Here is a 21,278-nt window from a genome sequence, read left to right as displayed (position 1 = left end):
TGAGTGTCCAACTCTTGGTTTCAGCTCAGGTCATGATCTCAGGGTCGTGGGATTGAGCCCCAAGTCGGGCTTCCTGCTCAGCGCAGAGTCTGCTTGAGATTTTCTCTCTCTCCCTCTTCCTCTGCCCCTCCCATTTGTGTGCTCTCTCTCTCTCTCTCTCAAATACATAAATCTTTTTTAAAAATGGTTATGCCTATGTCTTTAGTAATGTTTTGTAAGGAAAACATTATAACAAAGACATTGGAGCTCTGGTGATAATTATACTTAAATGATAAATTAGATCAATTCTCTTTAAAATGCACTGATTATTTCCCTCTGCTCTTAGCTAAACGTATTAGCAGTAATTTTCCTCTAAATCATGAGTTCCTCCAACTATGAGTTATCTCACTTTTTCCGAGGATTGAATAATTCTGTTTTGAGTATTCTTACCGGAATTTTGTATTATAGCCAAGTAATTTTTGTAAGCTATGGCCTAGAATAGGCCTGAGAGAGGGAAAGGTAACTTTCTGTTAGTCATGTGGTAGACAGATTTAACATTCTATTTAACAATGTATTTTCAAGAAAGTTCTGGCGCATTAGTAGAGAAACATACATTAAATAATGTTGTCTATGCAAGTACTGTGTTTTTCTCTAGTCTCACCCCTCAATTTACTGTTTTCCCAGTAATACCCATTACACTCAGTCAGCCAACAAGTGTTTGTTGAAAACTGTTAAAGGAATAGGAAATAGTACTTGTAAATAGAGCGCTATTTATGTGAATGCCAGCAGGTCATCGCCAGGTACCAGCATCCCGTAATCTTGATGAGCAAACCTCCTTCAACATGCAGAACTATTTGCCACTAAAGAAAGTGTTGCATTGGGGCGTGACTTACAGACCGAATTTAATCTAAGCACGTGTATCTCAGTTCCCATCCTAGCTGACTGAATTACTGGAGGAGCTTCTCAGAAGAGTCGTTCATGTATTCGTTCAACAAACAATTATCTACCCATTCCCAGTTAGCCGCTTATTGGCTCTCATTTGAAGGAAAGCATTCGTTGGGCATCTGCTCTTGTGCTGCACGGCACTCGGGACGCGGGACTAGAAGCCGCAGTGCCTGTTCCCCAGGACCACAGTCTGATGGAAGGAATAAATAAGCAAGTGGTGTCGATTGAAACAGGGGCCCTGGTGGAACTGGCACTGAGTTAACACAAGAATAAGGCAGATTTTACCAGGTGAAGAGGCAAGGAAAGCTCGAAGAGTCCCAGTCACACAGAGTCGTATGTGCACAGGCACAAGTGAGAACATGACACATGCGGGAACTGGAATTAACTTTGACACAGCTGAATATAGAGTGCGAGGAAGCAGGTGGTGAAAGGTGCAGATGAAGGGCCTTATTTGACATGCTGAGGAGTCTGGTGGCAGATTGGAAGGCAGTAGGGAGCAACTGAAAGACAAGCCGGAGTGTGATCAGATGGGGTAAAGCACATCAGAGTCACCCTGACAGCGCCGCGGGGCGTGGGTCAGAGGGAAGCGAGACTAGAGCAAAGTCAGGATGCGGAGAGCTGATGCCATCGGACAGGATGCAGGAGCTGGCCGCGGGAAATTAAGGGGCGGGGGGTGCAGGGGTCCCGGGGGTCGTGATGAGGATGAGCACCACCTCTAAGAGGATTATTTATAAAGATACCGCCAGCATTGTCTTCATAAATAAATACCCTCCCGAACTCATTTTATAATTTCCTAATTTAAACAATGAGCAGTTACAACTGCAGAACTGTGAAAGCTTAAATCATTAGGTAACATTAGAAAATGTGGCTTGTCGATTTCATAAAATTCAGTTCTGAAAGGTCTAGAGTCTTTCCCTGTAGTGCATGCTCTGACCTGCATTCATTTCTGTCAATCACTCGCTCTAAGTGGCGCGCATCAGCCAGCCCTTAAGCTTGGGTCTCATCACGACTCAGCACACCGCGCCGGTACCATGTGCTTCTCGTGCTGATGTACATCCTGACGCAGCAGCCAGTCGTGAATAAGTATTGTCAGGTTTTCATTGATGTCCAGTTGACTGTTGATGCAATCATTATTCATAAGTGGAAAACAGAACAAAAAGAAGGGGACAGTTTCCCTATTAATGTTTAGGTTAAGTGAATTTATGTACTTAGAGTATTAAGGTTCTCAAAGGTGATGGGAGTGCAGATAGGGAATAAGTGAAATGTGATGAAATTGTGCCTACGTTTACGTTTTATAAAAGGCTGGGTTTATATTAATAAGGCTGTAAGAATACAGAATATAGAATATTCACTGGTTGTGTTAGGGTGCTACGTTTAAGGCAAGTTTTCTAAACTTTTCCGCTGGTCCAACTTTTTGTAATGTGGTTATAATGCTCTCAAAATAAGTAATTATGTAAAATTGCAGTATAATTTTATATCATTGCTTCTGTTTGGCAGTAAGGGTATAAAACAATTTGTGTGGAAACATTGCATTTGAAGTCAGTTGAGAATATATTTCTCCAAAAATGCAGGTTTTCATCTTATTCAGTCTGTGTCCCTCCCCAATCCATAATAGACTTAAGAATTTTTCCAAATAAAAATGATTTCGTCTACTTTTAAGATTCTGAAACTCTTGGATACAATTTGTCTTTCAAACCATCTTAAGATCTTTAATGGGCTCTCGAGGCATTTTCTTAAACTGTAATAAGGTGCCACCCCAAGCCAGATAGTCGAATGCTTCCTACCCATTCTGCCGAATTGTGGGTTACATATTCTTTTCTCCAGAAAAATTGCCAGTTACTCTTGTTGTCTCCTGTACATGGTGAGCTGCCTTCTACCCTGGCGCCCTGCTCCCATCACATAAATGCAGCACCTCATTTTAGGGCTTACCTCATTTAAGCCTTACATAGATTTTGTGAGAAAGGAGGTATTATTCCCATTCACAGATACATAATTTTTGTTCTAATCAATATGCAGGCCCTTTTTGTGCTTGTGTTCCCAACGAGATTAGACAGGAGCTGTTGGAGAGTCCAGGTAAGGGATGGCTGGAGGGCAGGATCCGTATTTGATCCGTGCCTTTTTCCCTTGCCTATAGTCAGCATGCCTACCAGCTAGTCTTTCACCAATTTCTTATTTAGCTTCTTTTGAATTATCTTCTCATTTTGGGTGTTTCCCTGCCTTTCCTCATTTTGCAAGCTTTTTGGTTTAAGAAAACCCTTCACCGTTCCATTTTGATGTTATAACTGTAACCCTTATGGCCGTAACAGGTGCAGAGATTTTGTGAGCAATAAGAAAAACTATGCTTAGGATTTTCAGTTAATGCTTATTTTTTTAATGTAGAGATAAGCTTTTAAAAGGATAAAGATGGGGAGAATAAAGAACACAACTTTTCTGCGTTAGTCAAAGACAGTAAACATTTTAACTGCATTTAGCAAAGTCTGTTTTAAATGTTTATAGGAGGGTAGCAGACCACCTTATTTTTCTGCATTTGGACATCCTCGTGCAGTGAATGGTCAGATTCTCAGGCAGCGGGTCGGAGCCCAGAACCACCTCATCCGCCTCCCCAGGCCCTCACTTCCTGTTTCCCCTCCTTCCTTCAGTGCGTGGACCTGAGCTGTAATGAGCTAAGCGAAGTCACTTTACCAGAAAACCTGCCTCCAAAGCTACAAGAACTAGATCTGACTGGAAACCCCCGACTCACCCTCGATCACAAAACCTTGGAACTGCTGAAGTAAGTACCTTGTGACGCAAGGCCGCCCCATCCATGTTCACTGACAATGGGATTTATAACTTAGCGAAAACATTGAGCAGAATAGGAAGGACCCATTGACTTATTAGCTGTATCTACACACATTTGAGGTGATTTGTGAATCTGTAGTTCACCAAGGAGTGCCAAAAAACACTTTCAAATAGTCGGATACTCAAGTGTCCTGTCAGAAAGTTTTTGAGGAAGTATCCACATAAAAAGAGAACAAGAATAATGAATACAAAGAGGGAAAGGGGATAGAAAGACACGGGAGAGCAATGACCAGCCAAGCCATAAACTTACATCTCAGTTACTGATAACATGGTGTGACACTTAATGCAAACGTTATAAAAGGGTTTTGATAAGAGATGCGTCATGTGGGGAAAATGCACAATGTGGAACTAAAATCCAGATGATTTAAACAAAAGTGGGAGGGTGGGGTAGTTAGACCCTGCTAAGTTATCTTCTCGTTTGGGGAAAGAATTCTTTGATACGGTCTCATTCTTGTTGTCGATAGAGAATTACAGCTTCACTGTGTAAAACATTAAAGGAAATTTCATTAGAAAAGAGGTCTTTAGAAATTTCTCATCACAGAACTCTACATGTCAAGAGAATTGAATTATGCTTCACAATTGAATATTATGTAGCCATTAAAAACAATGATGTAGAGTTCCATTACTAACTCTAAAGATCTCTATATATGATGTTAAATGAGAAGACTGTTTACAAAGAAATTTGTATGGTATGTTCCTACTTTTTTGCAAAATTAATATGTGTGCATTGGGTGTGTGTGTGCTCGTGTACACCTGGAAAATGCCTACAAGGATACGAAACAAAATGTTACAGTAGTGTTATTCTCTGGAGAATAAGATTATGGGTGGTCATTACCTTCTTTAAACTTTTCTGAATTCTCAGTATTTTTTGTGCAGCCGGTCTTGAGTAAGTCTTGAACGTTGACACGCAGTAGTCATTATGCCATTTATGTGTAAACCCTGGTACACTGTCCACTGCTGAAAGTCATGTTCCATTATCTTAGAAAAAAACTGAAAAGGAGTAGAATTTTAAAAGACGAGTAACATCAATGGTCTATTAATATTATCCTAAGCTTTTAGTGCAAGCCAGAATTTGAACATCACTCAAGGTGATTCCTGGATTGAATTGGCCTAATTAGTGCCTGTTGGTTTTAGGTAGTTAATTGATTTCAATATATGATTGAAGAATACTGCTTAAGTAGAGTGTTGTAGGAAAGCCACAGGGGACCTAGGCACTCCCCACCGTTTGTCGGTATGGGAAGCCTTGGCCCAAACCCCTGAGTCTGCAGAGAGCTTAGTTTTTCCATCTATATGATGAGGATGGTGGCCTACGTACTTGGCTAAGGGACTTCTCACTACTGAGAGTACGTGGATTATCAATATTTATTTCATCTTTATACAGGTAACTTTTGAGTATTTTTACAAATAGATGAAATTTTGTGTTAAAAATATATCAAAATCAGTTAATAAATGGAGATATGCTGTTTGGAGAAAAAATTTGAATTTGTATTACACCCCAAAATAAATTCCAGCTAAATTAAAGAGTTAACTCTATAAAATGAAATAATTTCTAAAAGTAAAAAGAAATCATATGAACATATGACTTTTTAGGCCAAAAAAGGTGGGAGGGGGTGGGAGGTGGGGATCACAAGAGGAGTAATCAATATATATAGATTGGTTTTGATATTTGTTATAACTATTTAAAAATATGTTTTATACAGAAAAGTTTGCTTCTGGAAAGATATTTCAATCAAGAGTAAATCTAAAAGGCAAATGACAAACTAAGAAGAAACACTGGCAAAAAAAAAGAAAAAGAAAAGCATTAATGTTCTTGATAGAAAATGTTCTTATGAGAAAAGTACTCAAACAGCAAACGAGCAAAGAACATTAAAATTTCACAAAGAAGTCCCGAGAGGTACATGACAACATGATGTCCAACCTCAGTATATCAAGGAAATATTAAACATTTAACATTTCCCTCCCTCAAATTGGTGCTCCTGGACTACTGTAAATTGACATAACTTCTTAAAAGCTATTGACTCTGTGTATCAAGCTTTTAAAAATATTCACATACTTAGACCAAGGTTTTCTATTTGTTTCTATTATTTATAAAAAATAATCAGAAATGTGATCATTTTAGGCACAGAGATAGTCCTCAAGATATGTCTGATTATCTTTAGGATGAACATAAAGTGACATGGGGAAATGTTCATGATGTAATTAGAAAAAAGATGCAAAACCACATATTTAGAATTACCCTACTATTACACCTGTGTAAGAAAAGTCTATTTGTTGAAGTCTGCGGGGAAGGTGTTACTGCACTGGCCTGAGCTGCTACAAAGAAACACGTGTGTTCTCAGATTTTGAGAAGGTAACAATGAAATCGTAACACTTTTATGTAACATGTTGCCTTCTGTTTAGCTGCCAGAAGGCTAGGCTTCCTAATAAGGTGGGAGAGCTTCCGTATCTAACGCATTTCTTGTGCTTCTAGAGACTTGGCCTGTTTTTTCCGCATGGGCGGCAGTGAGTGCATATGGTGGCTCTTCTGTGTGACTGAGCTCCAGCTCCTGTGCTCTCCCAGACTCGTTTCAAGATGTACAAGAGTCAACATGCAGGTCATCTCGGACGGCTGCTCAGCCACACTTGCTCAGCTAGGCAGAGAGGGCAAAACCCCCACTTCATCAGAAGGGATTGGGGGGTAGTTTAAGGATTGTTTTTCTTTAATTTCAGGCTAGGAAATGGAATTATTTCTTTGAAGGTTCTGTGTTCTCTACAAAGTGTAAATGTCTTTAGAAATGAGCTCTCCGTTTTTCTCTGGAATTCAGAAAGATAGTGAAGATGTCTTGAGAACCTTAGGTAGGCCTTAAGAAACGCATCTCATTTGCTTACCATCGCTCATGGATGAAATTTGGTGCCGGGTCATACGAATAGCTGGTAACGCCAAACTATCTTTTTAAATGCCCTTCTTTTATTGTTAGGATTGAAAAGAGGATAAATAGCTCTCCTGTAAAATAAGGTATTAGTTTTATTTCAGGATTTTCTGTTGGCACTTTTTCAGTTTAAAGGGAAGAGTGAATGTTTGCTGGTATTTCTTCCATGAAATATTTTTAAATGTCAACAAAATTGCAACCAGCTATTTCTAGAATCAAAGTGAATACAATTAGATATTGATTTACTTCTTAGAGTTGAAGGGTATTCAGTGTTTGTTGTATTTGGAGTTAAATTCTTCGGGTCATGACAAAAGTGTTTGTGTTAAGAGATTATATATAAGCTTTTCCTCTTGTTTAAGTAATAGAGGGGAAAAACTAGTGGCAATTTGTAAGTAGGCTTTATTTCACCATGTGATAGCCAGCCTTTTAAAAAAACTGTTTCACATCTGTAGGACTTCCTGTTTGGGGGCACTGAATACTTTCTAGTAGGGTGATTTTTAATAAACCCCATTCGAGAGTTTACACTTTTAGCATTTGTCTTGGGTCCTGTTGGACCAATTACAGCATGTGACAGCGAGGTGAGATGACTTGTGTCCCAGTTTAAATTCACATAGTTAATGTGTGATTTGTTGAAATACCCGTTATTTCATAATTTTATGATATTAGTATTAGCGCGAATGGCTGCAAGTGAGCAAAGAATTGGAAGCTTCAGGGATGGTAAGTCCTCAATGTTTGTGAAATATTGGAAGGGGTGATATGGACAGAAGTTGGATTTCAGGATGAACGTTGCAGAATTCTCTCACATCATTCAAATACAATATTGTGGTTTAGGTTTCGTACTTTTCAAATCTGGGTGTTCACGCTGTAAGAATACACCCAACATAATGTTTTCTCTTACCAAGGTTGAGGGCGGTCCTTTTCATTCCCAGGAGACAGCAGCATCGAAGTGCAATGTGTCAAGTTCTCAACCACCCTAGGATGCTGATAAAAACTAATTTTCATGCCCCTTTGTTTTCACTTTGTTGAGTACCTAGTTCCTGCTGATAATATTTTAGACACATTAAACACAAATGGTAAGTACAGAGTGCTTAGCAGGGGGTTTTCGTTTGTCAAATAAAGGTAACATTTCACACGTATTTGACTTTAATGATTCCTGCCCCTTCCTTTTATCTTGTTAGTAATATTCGCTGTTTCAAGATTGATCAACCTTCAGCAGGCGATGCGTCCGGGGCCCCAGCCGTATGGAGCCATGGCTACACCGAAGCCTCAGGGGTGAAAAACAAGTAGGTGAACCTTTGGAGAGAAATGCCTCCAGCCCGCCTCCCTCCTTTAGTGGGGAAGATACGCCGTGGTAGCACACGCTTTCCTCGTGTCACATTGATCTGAGCAGGATTCCCCAACGTGAGGCCACCTCATGCCTTACGTTTGAGCAGTAAGCTAAGCCCTGCCTGGCATCACATACTCTTCTCTTTGTGAGGGTGTTGCTAGGAGACGCTGTAACTGACACATTCGGTCTATGTGAGACTCCAGTGTTTGGAGAAGGCCTAAGTATTGAAATGCATCCCTGCCCTTTGGAAAAGTCTATCTTTGTCTGAAGCCCGTTTACTAAGCAAAACAGGGACAGTATTAAAGGAGAAGTAGCCTTGATTGTCCATATTCAATCACTTCGTTATTGATTAGTTAGTGGTTCTATGGAGCTGTTTCTTACAATCTAAATTAGCTTGGCAGGGGGCGCCTGGGTGGTTTAGTCAGTTAAGCGGCCAGCTCTTGATTTCATCTCAGGGCATGATCTCAGAGTCCTGGGATTGAGACCCACGTGGGACTCTGCGCTCAGTGGGGAGTCTGCTTAGGGATTCTTCTCCCTCTGCACACACACCCCCACCGTGCACACGCTCTAAAATGAATAAATCTTTAAAAAACGGTAATTCCTAGGCAGGAGTTTCATGTTCATTCCCTGTGATGTCAGCTGCTCATCTTGCCACCAGAACTTGTCCATCTCAATTTCAATTTCTTTTTCTTGTCTTATCAAGAAATCAAATATTGATTTTCCTGAGATTGTAATCAAGCTCTTCAGGCTTGCTTTTTATGAAGAGGTGCTATAATTAATACCAGAAAATACCAGAAGAGGAAAGCCTCCTATAAATTAGTCATAATTAGCTAAGGTATCACAACATGAAATATTGAGAATAGGGAAAAAACAAAGAGTGGAAGACGATTCAGTAATACCTAACATTGCACCCTGGGTGCACATTAGAATCAGGCGAGGAACTTAGATCTTCAACCTACATCCAGCATTTCAGAATGTTTTCAAGTCTCGCCCAGGTGATTTTAATGTGCCTCCAGGAATGGGAACCACGGACTAGCTAAATAGTTTTCATGAAAAATAAAAAGCGGAATTGTGGGTGCCATGGGGCCTTTTTTTTTTTTCTTTGAGCAGAAATCAGAAACACGGGAAGTTCGGGATCTGACACAGTGATCCTTCTTCCCCTAAGGGTGTGATTTGGTGTTGTGCTGTCGTCTAGGGAAGAGGCAGCGCCCCTGTGAGCGCCTCTGCACCTTGGCCCGGTCAAGGCACAGTAACCAGTTGTGCACTGGCTCGGGGTGTTGTTGCGTTAGCTCTGTGTGCTTTGCCTTGTGTTAGCATTGTCTTTTGGGGAGAAATTAGTACATTCTTTGGAGTACTCAGAGTTCCTTTCTGGAGATCTTTTAAAAAGACCTAGCTCTTGCTTATAACCACCAGTATGTGAAACTGCTTTCTAATTCCAGAACACTGATGTGAAACCCAAGATTGGTTTTTAAACATCTCTGGATATTGAAGATATATTATCTACTCCTACATATTAATGAAACAAGGGACCAATTAGACCTGTTTTTTTCTGCATAATTCCCCCTTCCACCATTATTTTTTTTCTGAGCGAGTGTGCGAGAGAGCCGGGTGGGCAGAGGGGCAGGAGAGAGAGAATCTTAAGCAGGCGCCACACCCAGCCCCGAGGTGGCTAGATCATGACCTGAGCTGAAATCGAGTCAAATGCTTAACGGACTTGAGCCACCCACATGCCCCTACTTTAAAAAAAAAAAAAAATTATATTGAAGTATAACATAGATACAGAAAAGCACATAAGCGTACAACTCTATGAATGGTCCTAAAGCGAACACATCTGCAAAACACCATCTAGATTCAAAAATAGAATGTTACTGGCATCTCAGAAGTCCATGTTACCTTGGTCCTCACTTAATATCCCTTTGCTTTTTTACCCCTTGGTTTTGCCAGAAGTCTCTCAAGTGTTTTTTGGTTTGGTTTGGTTTTTTTTTTGAATTGTAGATAAAGTGGTCATGCCAACAAGGAGCTTGAGGCTTGCCATGCTCCCAGATGTCTGTTCTCTTCTCTCCCTCCCCAAGAGTTGCAGTGTTGCCTTCCTAGCAGATCATTTCAGATCCTTTGGGGAAACCCAAGCAGGGAGCTGCAACTGGATAATTTAGATTCTTTCTCAGCCTAAAAAACAGGAAGCTTTAGTAGAAAAGAATCAGTACTGTTCTTTTTAAAGATTTTTTTATGCATACCCTTATTCTGACTAGCAAGGGGAGCTCACAGAAGGAAGACAGAATTAGGATTATTAAATTTTACTTTGCTACAAATAGGCATGTGACTTAGGAGGACTTATTTTTCTTAATAAACGGAGGCAAGAATTTCAGAGTACTGAGTATTGAGGTAAGAGCCAGCTTGCCTGGCTTTGAATCTGAGCTTCCTACTTACTTGCTCTGTCACCTTGGGCAGTTACTCGACCTCTTTGGCTAAATTTCCTCACCTGTAAAATGGCACTAAAACTAGTACCTGTCCTCATAGGGTTGTTGCAAAGATCCCGAGTCACACACATGCGAAGTACTTAGAACAACACGGGCTATACAGTAAATGCTATGTAAGTGTGAGCTATTGTTAGGGATAATGGTTATTACTATTATTTATCCCCTAACTCCCTGAGAGCTCAGATGATTTTGTCAGGTTTGTATCTCAGTCTAGCCATGACATACATCAGGTGTTTCATTGTTTTTATTAATATATACAGAATAAGAAGTTATTTATAGTCAATAAAATTCACCTTTTTGGGAGTACAGCCCTGCAAGTTTTGATGGAAGAATGTGACTGTGAAGCTACCACCACAGTCGAGTCCTAGAGTGGTTCATTCCTTCACTCCCTGGAATTCTCCCGCGCCCCCATGTGGTCAGTTCTGCTGACCCCAGCCCTTGGCAACTCTTGACCTGTTTTTGTTGCCTTGGTTTCGCCTTTTCTAGAATGTCATATAGATGGAATTATATAGAAGACAGCTGCCTCAGTCTGCCCTGTTTCGCTTAGCATAATGCATTGTAAATTCATCTGTGATGTCACGTTAGTTCCTTTTTATTGCTGTTATTCCATTGCATGAATATATTATCATTTATCCACTCACCGTTTGAAGTCTATTTAGAGTGTCTGAAGTTTTTAGCAAATACAAATATGAATGCTATAAAGAGTCATGTACAGGTTTTTGTGTGAACATGTGTTTTCTCTTGGGTAAATACCTAGGAGTAGGATTAAATATTTAGTTACATAAGACTGCCAAATTCCTTTCCAGTTTTGCATTCCCAGCCATGATGTGTGAGAATTCAAGTTGCACGTCCTTACCAGTGCTTCCTGTTATAAGGTGTAAGGTGGTGGTGGCAGTTTTGGCCATTCTAATAGTGATCGCTCATTGTGGTGAATTTTGCTTTTCATGATGCTAATGATCATCTTTCCATGCATTTATTATCCATCCATATATCTTTGGTGAGAATATATTCTTTCACATTAAATATGATTACTGAAGGTATTTTGTAGACACCCTTTATCAAGTTAAGAAAATTCCCTTCTAACCATAGTTTGCTCGGAGTTTTTGTCATAGGCTTTTTCTGCATTCAGTTGAGATGACCATATGTTTTCTTCCTTAGTCTGTTGATACATGGTAAATTACATTGATTTTTGAATGTTTTGCATCAGCTTTGCATGCCCAGGATAAATTCTACTTGGTCATGATGTATTATTTTCATATGCTGCTGGATTCAATTTGCTGGTAATTTGTTGCTCATGTCTACATTCATGATGTATATTAGCCTGTAGTTTTCTTGTGATGTCTTTGGCTTTGGTATCAGGGTAATGCTGGCCTCATTGTTGAGGAGTGTTTCCTCTTCTCTAGTTTCCTCGAAAAGTTTGTACAGAATTGATATTTCTTCCTTAAAAGTTTGATAGAATTTACCAATAAAAGCCATGTGGGCCTGGAATTTTCTTTGGTTTCTAACTACACATTCTGTTTCTTTGCTATGGGATTATCTCTTCTAGACTAATTTAGGTCTTTTAAGGAATCTATCCCTTTCATCTGGTTTTCAAGTTTGACAAACTTGTTCATAATATTATCCTTTTAAATCTGTAGGATCTGTTGTAATGGCTCTCTTGCTCTCTTTCCTGATATTGGTAATTTGTCTTTTTATACTGATTGGTTTGGTTTGATGTTTATTAATTTTATGGATATTCTGAAAGAACCAGCTTTTGGTCTTGTTGATTTTTCTCTATTATATTTCTGTTTTCTAGTTCATTAACTTCTTATTTTTATTTTCTTTCTGCTTGCTTTCATTTTTTTGCTGTTTTCTAGTTTCTTAAGTGGAAGTTTAGGTCATTGATTCGAGCTTAGAACATTAATATTCTAATATAAGCATTTAGAGCTCTAGATTTCCTTCTACACAATTTCTCCAATATGATTGGAGAATGTACTTTGAATCCTTTAAATTTATTGAGACTTTTTGTGGCCTAAAATATGGTCTGAGTAAATATTCTCTGCATTTGGAAAAAATGAGTATTCTTGTTGGGGTAGGGTGTCAATTAGATCAGGTTGGTTGATGATGAATATCTATCTACTTGTTCTGTCAGTGGCTGAGAGACTGTAATTATGGGTTTCTTTCTCCTATCTGTTTTGCTTCATGTATTTCAAAGTTGTCTTAAGTGCATAAACATTTAAAATGTTGTAGCTTTGTGATGAACTGATCCTTTTCATTATGAATGACTGTAATAGTCTTTGTTCTGTAATATACTTTGATCTTAATGTATCTTCTCCAGTTTTCTTTTGATTAGTGGTAGCATAGTATATCTTTTATCTTTTTACTCTTAATCTTTTTATATATAAAGTAGATTTATTATAGGCAGCATATAGTTAGATCTTGGTTTTGTTTTGTTTTTTAGTCCAGTCTGACTTTGTCTTCTGGGGCAATATTTAGACCACTTGTGTATGTAATGAAATTGAATGGTTAGGTTTAAATATGCCAACTGTTTTCTGTTTGTCTCATCTGTTCTTTATTCCATCTCTTCATTCTTTTGGATTTATGATTCCATTTTATCTCCTTTATTCATTCTTATTATAATCTTTAATTACAGTTTACCTTCAAATAACAGGTTAATCCATCACTTCACATATAAGAACCTTACAATGTGTATTTCCATTTCCCCTCTCCTGGTCTTTGTGCTATTGTCATGTTTTATTTATGTTATAAACCCCAAAATACATGGTTATAATTTTTACTTTAGTTTTTTTCTCAATGTCAATGCCATTGACATTTGGAGGCAGGTGATATCGTTGGGCAGGGGGGAGGTATTGTGCTGTATATCGCTGGGCAGGGGGGAGGTATTGTGCTGTATATCGCTGGGCAGGGGGGAGGTACTGCCCTGTGCACTGTAGGGTGTTTGGCAGCATACCTGGCCTCTACCCCCTACATGTCAATAGCACCATCCCTCGCAACTGTGACAATCAAAAATGTGTCCTGGGGGTAAAATTGTCCCCATTGAGAACCACTGTTTGAAAATGATTTTTCAAATAAGAGTTCTATATTTACTCATCTATTTGTCATTTCTTGTACACTTCATTCTTTTATGTAGACTCAGATTTCCATCTGGTATTTTCTTTTGCTTCATATATTCCTTTTATATTTCTTATACTGCCAGTCTTTTGGTAGTAAGTTATTTGTGCATCTGAAAATGTCTATTGTACCTTAACTTTTGAAAGCAATTTTCACTGATTTAGAAATCCAGTTTTTTACTAAAGATGTTGCTCTGCTGTCTCTGCATTGTTTCATGTCATTCGTGTCTCTGTTCCTCCGTGGGTTATGTTTGTTCCTCTGCCCTACTCCCCCGCCATTATTCCTGATTTTCAGCAATTGTTACTTTTTCATTTTCTTTTGCTTACTATTTGTTGAGCTTCTTGAATCTGTAGGTTTATAATTTTCATCAGATTTGATCTCTTTTCAGCCATTAAATTCTTCAAAGGTTTTCCCTGTCTCTCTTCTCTTTTGAAGACTCCAGTTCCCTGTGTCTTGGGCTGCTTGAGGTGGCCCCGGGGCTCACTAATGCTCGGGCCTCTTGTTTTTCTGCCAGTCTTTTTTTTTTCTTTTCCTCTGTGTTTCACTTTGGCCCCCAGTTAAGTTACTTGGAAACTACATGGTTCTATAGAGGCTTGCCCCGTGCTCTCTGCCGGCCTCCAGCGCACACTGCCGCCTCCCCCCCTCAGCTCCTTCCTGGACTGCAGCCCAGAAGCTTCCGACAGGCAGTAAGCTGGGCAGGCTTCATGCTTGCTCTCTGACCTGCACTTCTTACCAGCCAGTGTCTGAATACTATTGTTCCATAGGTTTGGGTTTTTTTCCCCCTGCCTTTTTAAGCTGTTTGGAAAAAAATAAATGTCCCAGTGTTTTAGTAGTTACTCCGTTTTTACCCGATGTGGAAGTTCTCCTTAATGTTTTATGAATGAATATAGACCTATGGATTCAGAATCTTGTATTATTCCCCATACCTCCTATTCCATTTCTTTCTCTGCCATTAAAAAATAAAATCAGAAGATGGGGGGGACATTAATCATTCTTCTCTGCTTTACAGAAATCGGTTGGTATAAATTAGCGGGGGTTGGTTTACCTTAGTTATTCTTCACCCGTCTGAGGTCATGAAGGAAGAGACGAGACTGGTAACAGTGTAGGGTCGGCCAAGTAAGATGAACAGACTTCGCACATGTCACTCTTGCTTCGCAGGTTGTGTGTTGCGGCCCTGTCAGTGAACAACTTCTGTGACAACCGGGAGGCCCTGTACGGGGTATTTGACGGAGACCGTAACGTGGAGGTGCCCTACCTTCTCCAGTGCACTATGAGTGACATTTTGGCTGAAGAGTTGCAGAAAACAAAAAATGAGGAAGAATACATGGTTAATACGTTCATTGTTATGCAAAGGTAAAACTGAGTCCCTGCCGTGTTTTCTTGCCCTTCTTTGAGTGTTTGCCCAGGAGTCTCAAAGCACTGTTGTTGCATGTGGGTATCAAGGTGCACTCAGGCGATCTGGTTTTGCCTAAGTATCAGGGATGGACCATGTACCCTTGAGACATACTGAGGTTGAGACAAGTTTGTAGGCAGCCGAGTCATTGACAAAAATTTAGCATAGAGCCTTTGGTCACTGTAGAGACTGTGGAATTGTGTTTGTAACTCAAGGTTGAATGTTACAAGCGTTCTCTCCTTCAAAGAATTGCTCCTTCTTCTGTCACTTTAATGGCTTTGTAGGGTGTAAAGGAATTGTCTGTTCATACTATACTGCAAACACTCCCTTGGGCCCAGGAAACCGGGAGTGTGCAAAAGGTCGTGAGAACAATGATGAGCTCTCCTGCGGTGATAATCTGCCAGAGGAAGTAGCTTTGTGACAGGGGTCGAGAAAGTATCTGCGAAGGAGTGCTGGTTTGGAGCAGCCTAAGTCATAAATAGCTGAACAGTGGGTTCTTTGCTTCTAGACTCACCTCTGTCTGACTCTAGTGGGTACATACCATTAGCAATTAAATACTGATAATATAATATTTGGTGACCCCTTAATATGTACCAGCCATTGCTCTAAATACCCCACATGCCATACAGTAACGTTAACTATCTCACTGGGGAAAATGTACTTACTTTACCGATGAGAAACAGGTACAGAGAAGTACAACAAATTTCTCGTAAGAGCCAGTAGATGACGCAGCCAGAATTTGACCTGGAGCAGGCAGTAAGACTCCAGAGAACGTTCCAACCACCAGCCACATCTGTCTGCTTTTCTGTTTTATCACCATCGTGTCCTAGGGAAAAAAGCAAACACAGACCAGCAGTACGCACAAACGTGCCCACACCCCCTTCCACCCTCCCCCCAAAGAGGTCTACCTTTTATAGACATGGGAGCGCTGAATAAGAATTAAGAACCTCAAACTGATTCCCAGCTGTGCCAGTCCCCAAGGACCACCCAGTTGCTGGCTTTGCTCAGAGGAATCCTTGTGTCTTGAAAGGGAGCAGGCAGTGCTGTCCTGGTCGGGCCTCCAGCCCCGTCTGGTCAGGGATCAGATGATGGCCACAGGTCCGAGCTTAGAGACCCACATTGTCGATCCATCTCCAGCGCCATCTGTAGGTCCCCTTATTTTCCCTGTTAAGGGGACATGGGCTACAGAGTGATCTTTTCAGCCCTTGGAGGAACTGTGTGTCTTCTTGCGCCTGACATCTTAACTTACTCGAGTAGGCAGCCCTGGTTTCCATTGCTGGTACTGCTGCTCACCTCACCTAGACCGTTGATAGGAGCTGACAGGACCTGCGGGTCTGCCCCGGACAGAGGAGTCCGTCTTAGCCTTCTTGCTGCCGCACCACTCAGGGTCAGCAGGGCCCTGGGAGGCTTGTGATAGGTGTTCCGGGCTCCTTTTGTCAGAACTTGTAGGTGCTTGGTGTGCTCCGTCTGTAGAGTAGGGGTCACGAATAAAAGGGGTATATCACCAGTACTTTGGAGCTTGATTACTAGAATGTACTAGAATGTGAATATGCTAGAATAGGTAATACTGGTATAGAAAGTCTTCCCCACATAAGGCAAGAAGGTGAATGGTCCAGAAACTAAAGGCTCATTCATACCAGCAAACATCCTTATAAAGGAGAAGAGGGTGGGGCGGCCAGGTCATCTTGAAGTGCATATGTCTATGGAATACAGCTAGCCCTGTTGAAGGGCTCCCTTCAGTTCCCAGGCTGGGGGCGGGGGGATATGAAGAGGTGTACAGGGAGAGAAGTAGGCATTTCCCTGAGGTCCTTGGGGTGTCATGATGAGGGAGAAAGGCTCCTTTGGTGGGAAAGTGACATTCCCCCAGTTGTGAGCAGACACCTCCCCACACGGGCCCTTTTCCTTGGAGAAGTCGAGCAGCGCTTGCTTTGGTGAAAGAGGCCGAGTGGAACCCCACACTATTTCCCCTGGCTCTCCTGTTGAGTCAGCAAAACTGACGTGTGACACGTTGTGTCCGGGTGTTACCCCCGCTCTTTGGATTCCAGGAAACTTGGAACTGCTGGGCAGAAACTTGGAGGTGCTGCTGTCCTCTGTCATATCAAGCATGACCCCATGGACCCAGGGGGATCCTTCACCTTGACCTCTGCTAATGTAGGCAAGTGCCAGACGGTTCTCTGTCGGAACGGGAAGCCGTTGCCTCTGTCCAGGTCATACGTCATGAGCTGTGAAGAAGAACGGAAGAGAATTAAACAGCACAAGGCCATTATCACGGAGGTGAGGAGAGCACGGTTTTCCTCGGGGTGGCGTGGAGAACGGGGCCAGGGTCACAGCGGAAACCCGCAACATTCCCAGTCTGCAGTGTCACAAAGCAAGTCCTCTGTAGGAGAGGTCTGGAGGCACCCATGTAGGATAACACAAGATTTCTCGATGGCCTCCCTGCCCAGCGCTTCATGCCCTTAGCTTAGCTGATGCTCGCGAGCCCCTCTGTGAAGGCGCGGGTTCGGGGCTTGAGGGGACCGCCCGGAGGTCACAGTGCCGGTGCCCAAGTCGCAGCCGCTAAGCCTCTGAGGCTCGGTTTCTCCTCAGTTTCGCATCCGTCCTGTCTTCCGAGGTAGACGTAGCCGGTTGTGACCCCTGGTTCTCGCTCCTGTTCCCCCTGCGTAAGGCACGGAGTGGTACTTTGGCGGGTTCTTTGGCACCCGGCTCCGCAGGGACACGGGGTTTTCACGGGGGGGCCGCTCGCATCTCCGGGGCGCAGGGCGGCTCCCACAGCACACGGCTGTTTGGCCCCAGACGGTCTCAGTGCCGCTGCCGAGAAACCCGGCGTGAGGCTCCGTGCCAGGCTGCTGACGGCGCCCCTCCAACCTGCGCCCGGGGTGCTGCCCGGGCCCGACTCCCCACAAGAGGCCAAGCACGCGCGGTGCGCGGCCAGTGGTGCGGGGCTGCAGGAGCGTCCCTGCGGCCACACGCCGGCCCCCGGCTCCCAGTGCTGCCCCCGCGCCGCCGTGTAGACCGCGGTGGGAGCTCGCGGTACCGGGGAGACACGCGGAGGCCGGGCCGGCGGAGGCCGTGGGCTCGTGCACGTGCCTGAGCGTCGATGTGCCCCCCCCCCTTCCAGGACGGCAAGGTGAACGGCGTGACGGAGTCCACGCGCATCCTGGGCTACACCTTCCTCCACCCCAGCGTGGTGCCGCGCCCCCACGTGCAGTCCGTGCCCCTGACGCCCCAGGACGAGTTCTTCATCCTGGGCAGCAAGGGCCTGTGGGACAGCCTGTCCGGCGAGGAGGCGGTGGCCGCCGTGCGCCCGGTGCCCGACGCCCTGGCCGCCGCCAAGAAGCTGTGCACGCTGGCGCAGAGCTACGGCTGCCGCGACAGCCTGAGCGCCGTGGTGGTGCAGCTCAGCGTCACGGAGGACAGCTTCTGCTGCTGCGAGCTGGGCGCGGGGGGCGCCGGGCCGCCGCCCAGCCCGGGCATCTTCCCGCCGTCGGTCAGCATGGTGATCAAGGAGCGGCCGGCCGACGCGCTGGGCGTGCCGTCCTCCAGCAGCGGCCTGGCGTCCGAGATGAGCAGCGAGCTGTCCACGTCCGAGATGAGCAGCGAGGTGGGCTCCACCGCCTCGGACGAGCCGCCGCCGGGCGCGCTGGCGGAGAGCAGCCCCGCGTACGCCAGCGAGCCGCGCTGCATGCTGCACCCCGCGGGCCTGGCCAGCTCATTCCAGCGCCAGCTGTCCAGCGCCACCTTCTCCAGCGCCTTCTCCGACAACGGCCTGGACAGCGACGACGAGGAGCCCATCGAGGGCGTCTTCAGCAACGGCAGCCGCGTGGAGGTGGAGGTGGACATCCACTGCAGCCGGGCCAAGGAGAAGGAGCAGCAGCGCCTGCCGCACGCGCCGGCCGAGGCCAGCGACGAGGGCATAGTCATCAGCGCCAACGAGGACGAGCCGGGGCTGCCCCGGCGGGCGGACGCGGCGGCCGCGGGGACCATCGGGCGGCGCAGGGCCAACGGCTCCGTGGCGCCCCAGGAAAGGAGCCACAACGTGATCGAGGTGGCCGCGGACGCGCCTCTCCGAAAGCCCGGGGGCTACTTCGCGGCGCCGGCCCAGCCGGACCCCGAGGATCAGTTCATCATCCCGCCGGAGCTGGAGGAGGAGGTCAAGGAAATGATGAAGCAGCAGCAGCCGCCGCCGCCCCTGCAGCCGCCGGCGCGGCCGTGCCCGGGGGACCCGCTGCCGGACTACTGTGACACGCCACTATGACCCTCCTGAGCGCGAGTTCACAAATAAACTACCCGAGAAAGACTGAGTTGCAAGAGTCTCCCAGGCTCACGTTAAACCAGGGGTTCACTCCACGCCCTCTCCCGCTTTCCCAGCCCGTCCTCGCCAGTTCTCCTTCTGTTGGTCATTTTTTAATAATTACCACTCTTCTAGTAATGCTCTACCGATAGGATTTAAATCTGTTAACCTCTTCCCCTAACATATCAGATATGTAAAGACAAAGAACAAAACGTTTAATATATTACAAAGAAACGGTTAATGATAATGTAATATTTTTTAAAATGGCTTTTTGTCGTTTTCTTGGGAAGGCAGGGCAGGTCGCCAGTGCTGAATGATTTTAATAATATTGTAATTCTATATTTCTTTGGGGGGAAAAGGGTTTTTTTTTTTTTTGTCTTGAAAATGATAGACATTTGTAGAATATGGAGACTAACTCCTAGGAGTTGCTTTACTCTGTCAGGTGACTTAAGTCACTGGGATTCACTAATTTTCTCTGAGAGAACAGTTGATTGAGAAATTTCTATTGTAAATAGCTCAGTGTTGTATAGTGACGCTTCAGGTGTTTTGTAGTTTGGGCATAAGGACACAGCCTAAACAACTGACCTCCCCCCCCCCCCAGTTGGTTCAGTGGGGACGCTGAGCAGGGAAAAAGCACTTCTGCTCCAGTAAGGTGGGTCTTAGGGGGCTAGAAAGGAACCTGCCCCCAGGGGGCCTCGGACCCTTTTTTCTTCCTCTCCCGTCCCCACCCAGCCTCCCGACTTTGCAGACACTTGTTGTGTCCCTACTGCTGCCACAATCAGCATGACTGTATAGCGTTCAATTAGATCCTTTACATACCAAGAGTTCTATTAAAGCAGAATGCACAAATGAACCTGTCATAATTTTTGTTATAATAAATACAAAATTTACAAGTATTGGACCCATCTGCTTTTGTCCCAGGAGCCAGGTGTGTCTACACGATCACACCCAGTTTGGGTTTGGAATGAATGTGTGGAACTTTGGGGCTACCAGATATTTCTGCCTGATTTTTTTTTTTTTTAGAAGGGAAAACACCCAACAGGTTAACCGGCATTGAAAGAGAGAGATGTTGACATCGACCCTGTGGTTAACAGTACGCAGAGTAGGGATAGATAGAGGAGATCCCTGGGAAACTCCTCCCACAAAGTCGAGTTCTTTCCAGTTCTCTCAGGGCCCCTCAATCCGCGTGAACAGGTTGCTAGAGCTTTCTGTGAACAGTGAGTCAGGAGCTGGCTGCACCGCTCTCCACCACTAGCAGACGTAACATCGGCACAGGGGGTCCGCCAGGAAATCCACTATTGCCCGCTGACTTACTAGCCCCATTTGCGGACTCCAGCCCTCCCTTCACCCTGACGCTGCATCTCATGAGCCATGCTGAAGATGCTGTTAGGCAGCTCTGCCTCACACGGACCGGCTTCCCGGCAGACCGCTCTTCCTTTTCAGGCCTGCCCTGCAGTGCTCCCTGGCAGTGAACAGGGCAAAGAGCATTTCTCACCGAATACTCAGTGACGGGCTGTCCGTCTTTCACTGGGGGGTCAGATCAGGGGACCAGCCTTGTCTTGGTCATGTCTGTGCTTCCCTCTCGGTCTACTTGTACACATGCTCTTTGAAAACCACAAAGACCACGGAGGGATGAACAGCTCAGCCCAGTAAGCGACCCTGGCACCAAGGGACGAGACAGCCACCAGCGCCGGCCTCCCTCCGTCTTTGCCCTGCTGCAGGGGAGCAGGGCGCACTCGGGAAGCTCTGGGGGTGCACAGGAGTGCCTTGCTCACTGCAGAAGATGGGGGCTAGTTCTGGAGGCTGCTCTGTTCTTAAATCGCCCATGGACGGGCTGCAGCCTGCCGTACCCAGACTCGCGCCAGGCTCGCTCCCCAGGACGCAGCCCTTGCTGCCCGAGTGTGGGCAACTGAGGCCGCAGTAATTTGAAGATGCCATGACGGGTCCCACAGCAGCCCCTGGGATCAGCGAGTCCCGTGGAGAGACTTGGTCGTGGCCTGACTTCTGT

General features: G+C 44.6%; 1 protein-coding gene across 1 annotated transcript in view; it reads left to right on the top strand.

Annotated features, from left to right (window-relative positions):
- PHLPP1 (PH domain and leucine rich repeat protein phosphatase 1) overlaps positions 1-20,166 on the top strand; it is a 205,262-nt gene extending 185,096 nt beyond the window's left edge. The window contains exons 13-17 of the mRNA XM_045790230.2: positions 3,564-3,694; positions 7,850-7,954; positions 14,745-14,939; positions 17,025-17,253; positions 18,098-20,166. Coding sequence (XP_045646186.2) covers positions 3,564-3,694; positions 7,850-7,954; positions 14,745-14,939; positions 17,025-17,253; positions 18,098-19,234 — 1,797 coding nt within the window. The 3' untranslated portion in view covers positions 19,235-20,166. The remainder of the gene's footprint in view (positions 1-3,563; positions 3,695-7,849; positions 7,955-14,744; positions 14,940-17,024; positions 17,254-18,097) is intronic.
- Positions 20,167-21,278: the final 1,112 nt, after the last annotated feature.

Source organism: Ursus americanus, chromosome 19, assembly GCF_024610735.1.
Source record: "Ursus americanus isolate L20-20 chromosome 19, mUrsAme1.1.p, whole genome shotgun sequence".
NCBI classification, from domain to species: Eukaryota; Metazoa; Chordata; class Mammalia; order Carnivora; family Ursidae; genus Ursus; species Ursus americanus.
Note: the sequence above shows the minus strand (reverse complement) of the source record. Positions and strands in the feature narration are given on the sequence as shown.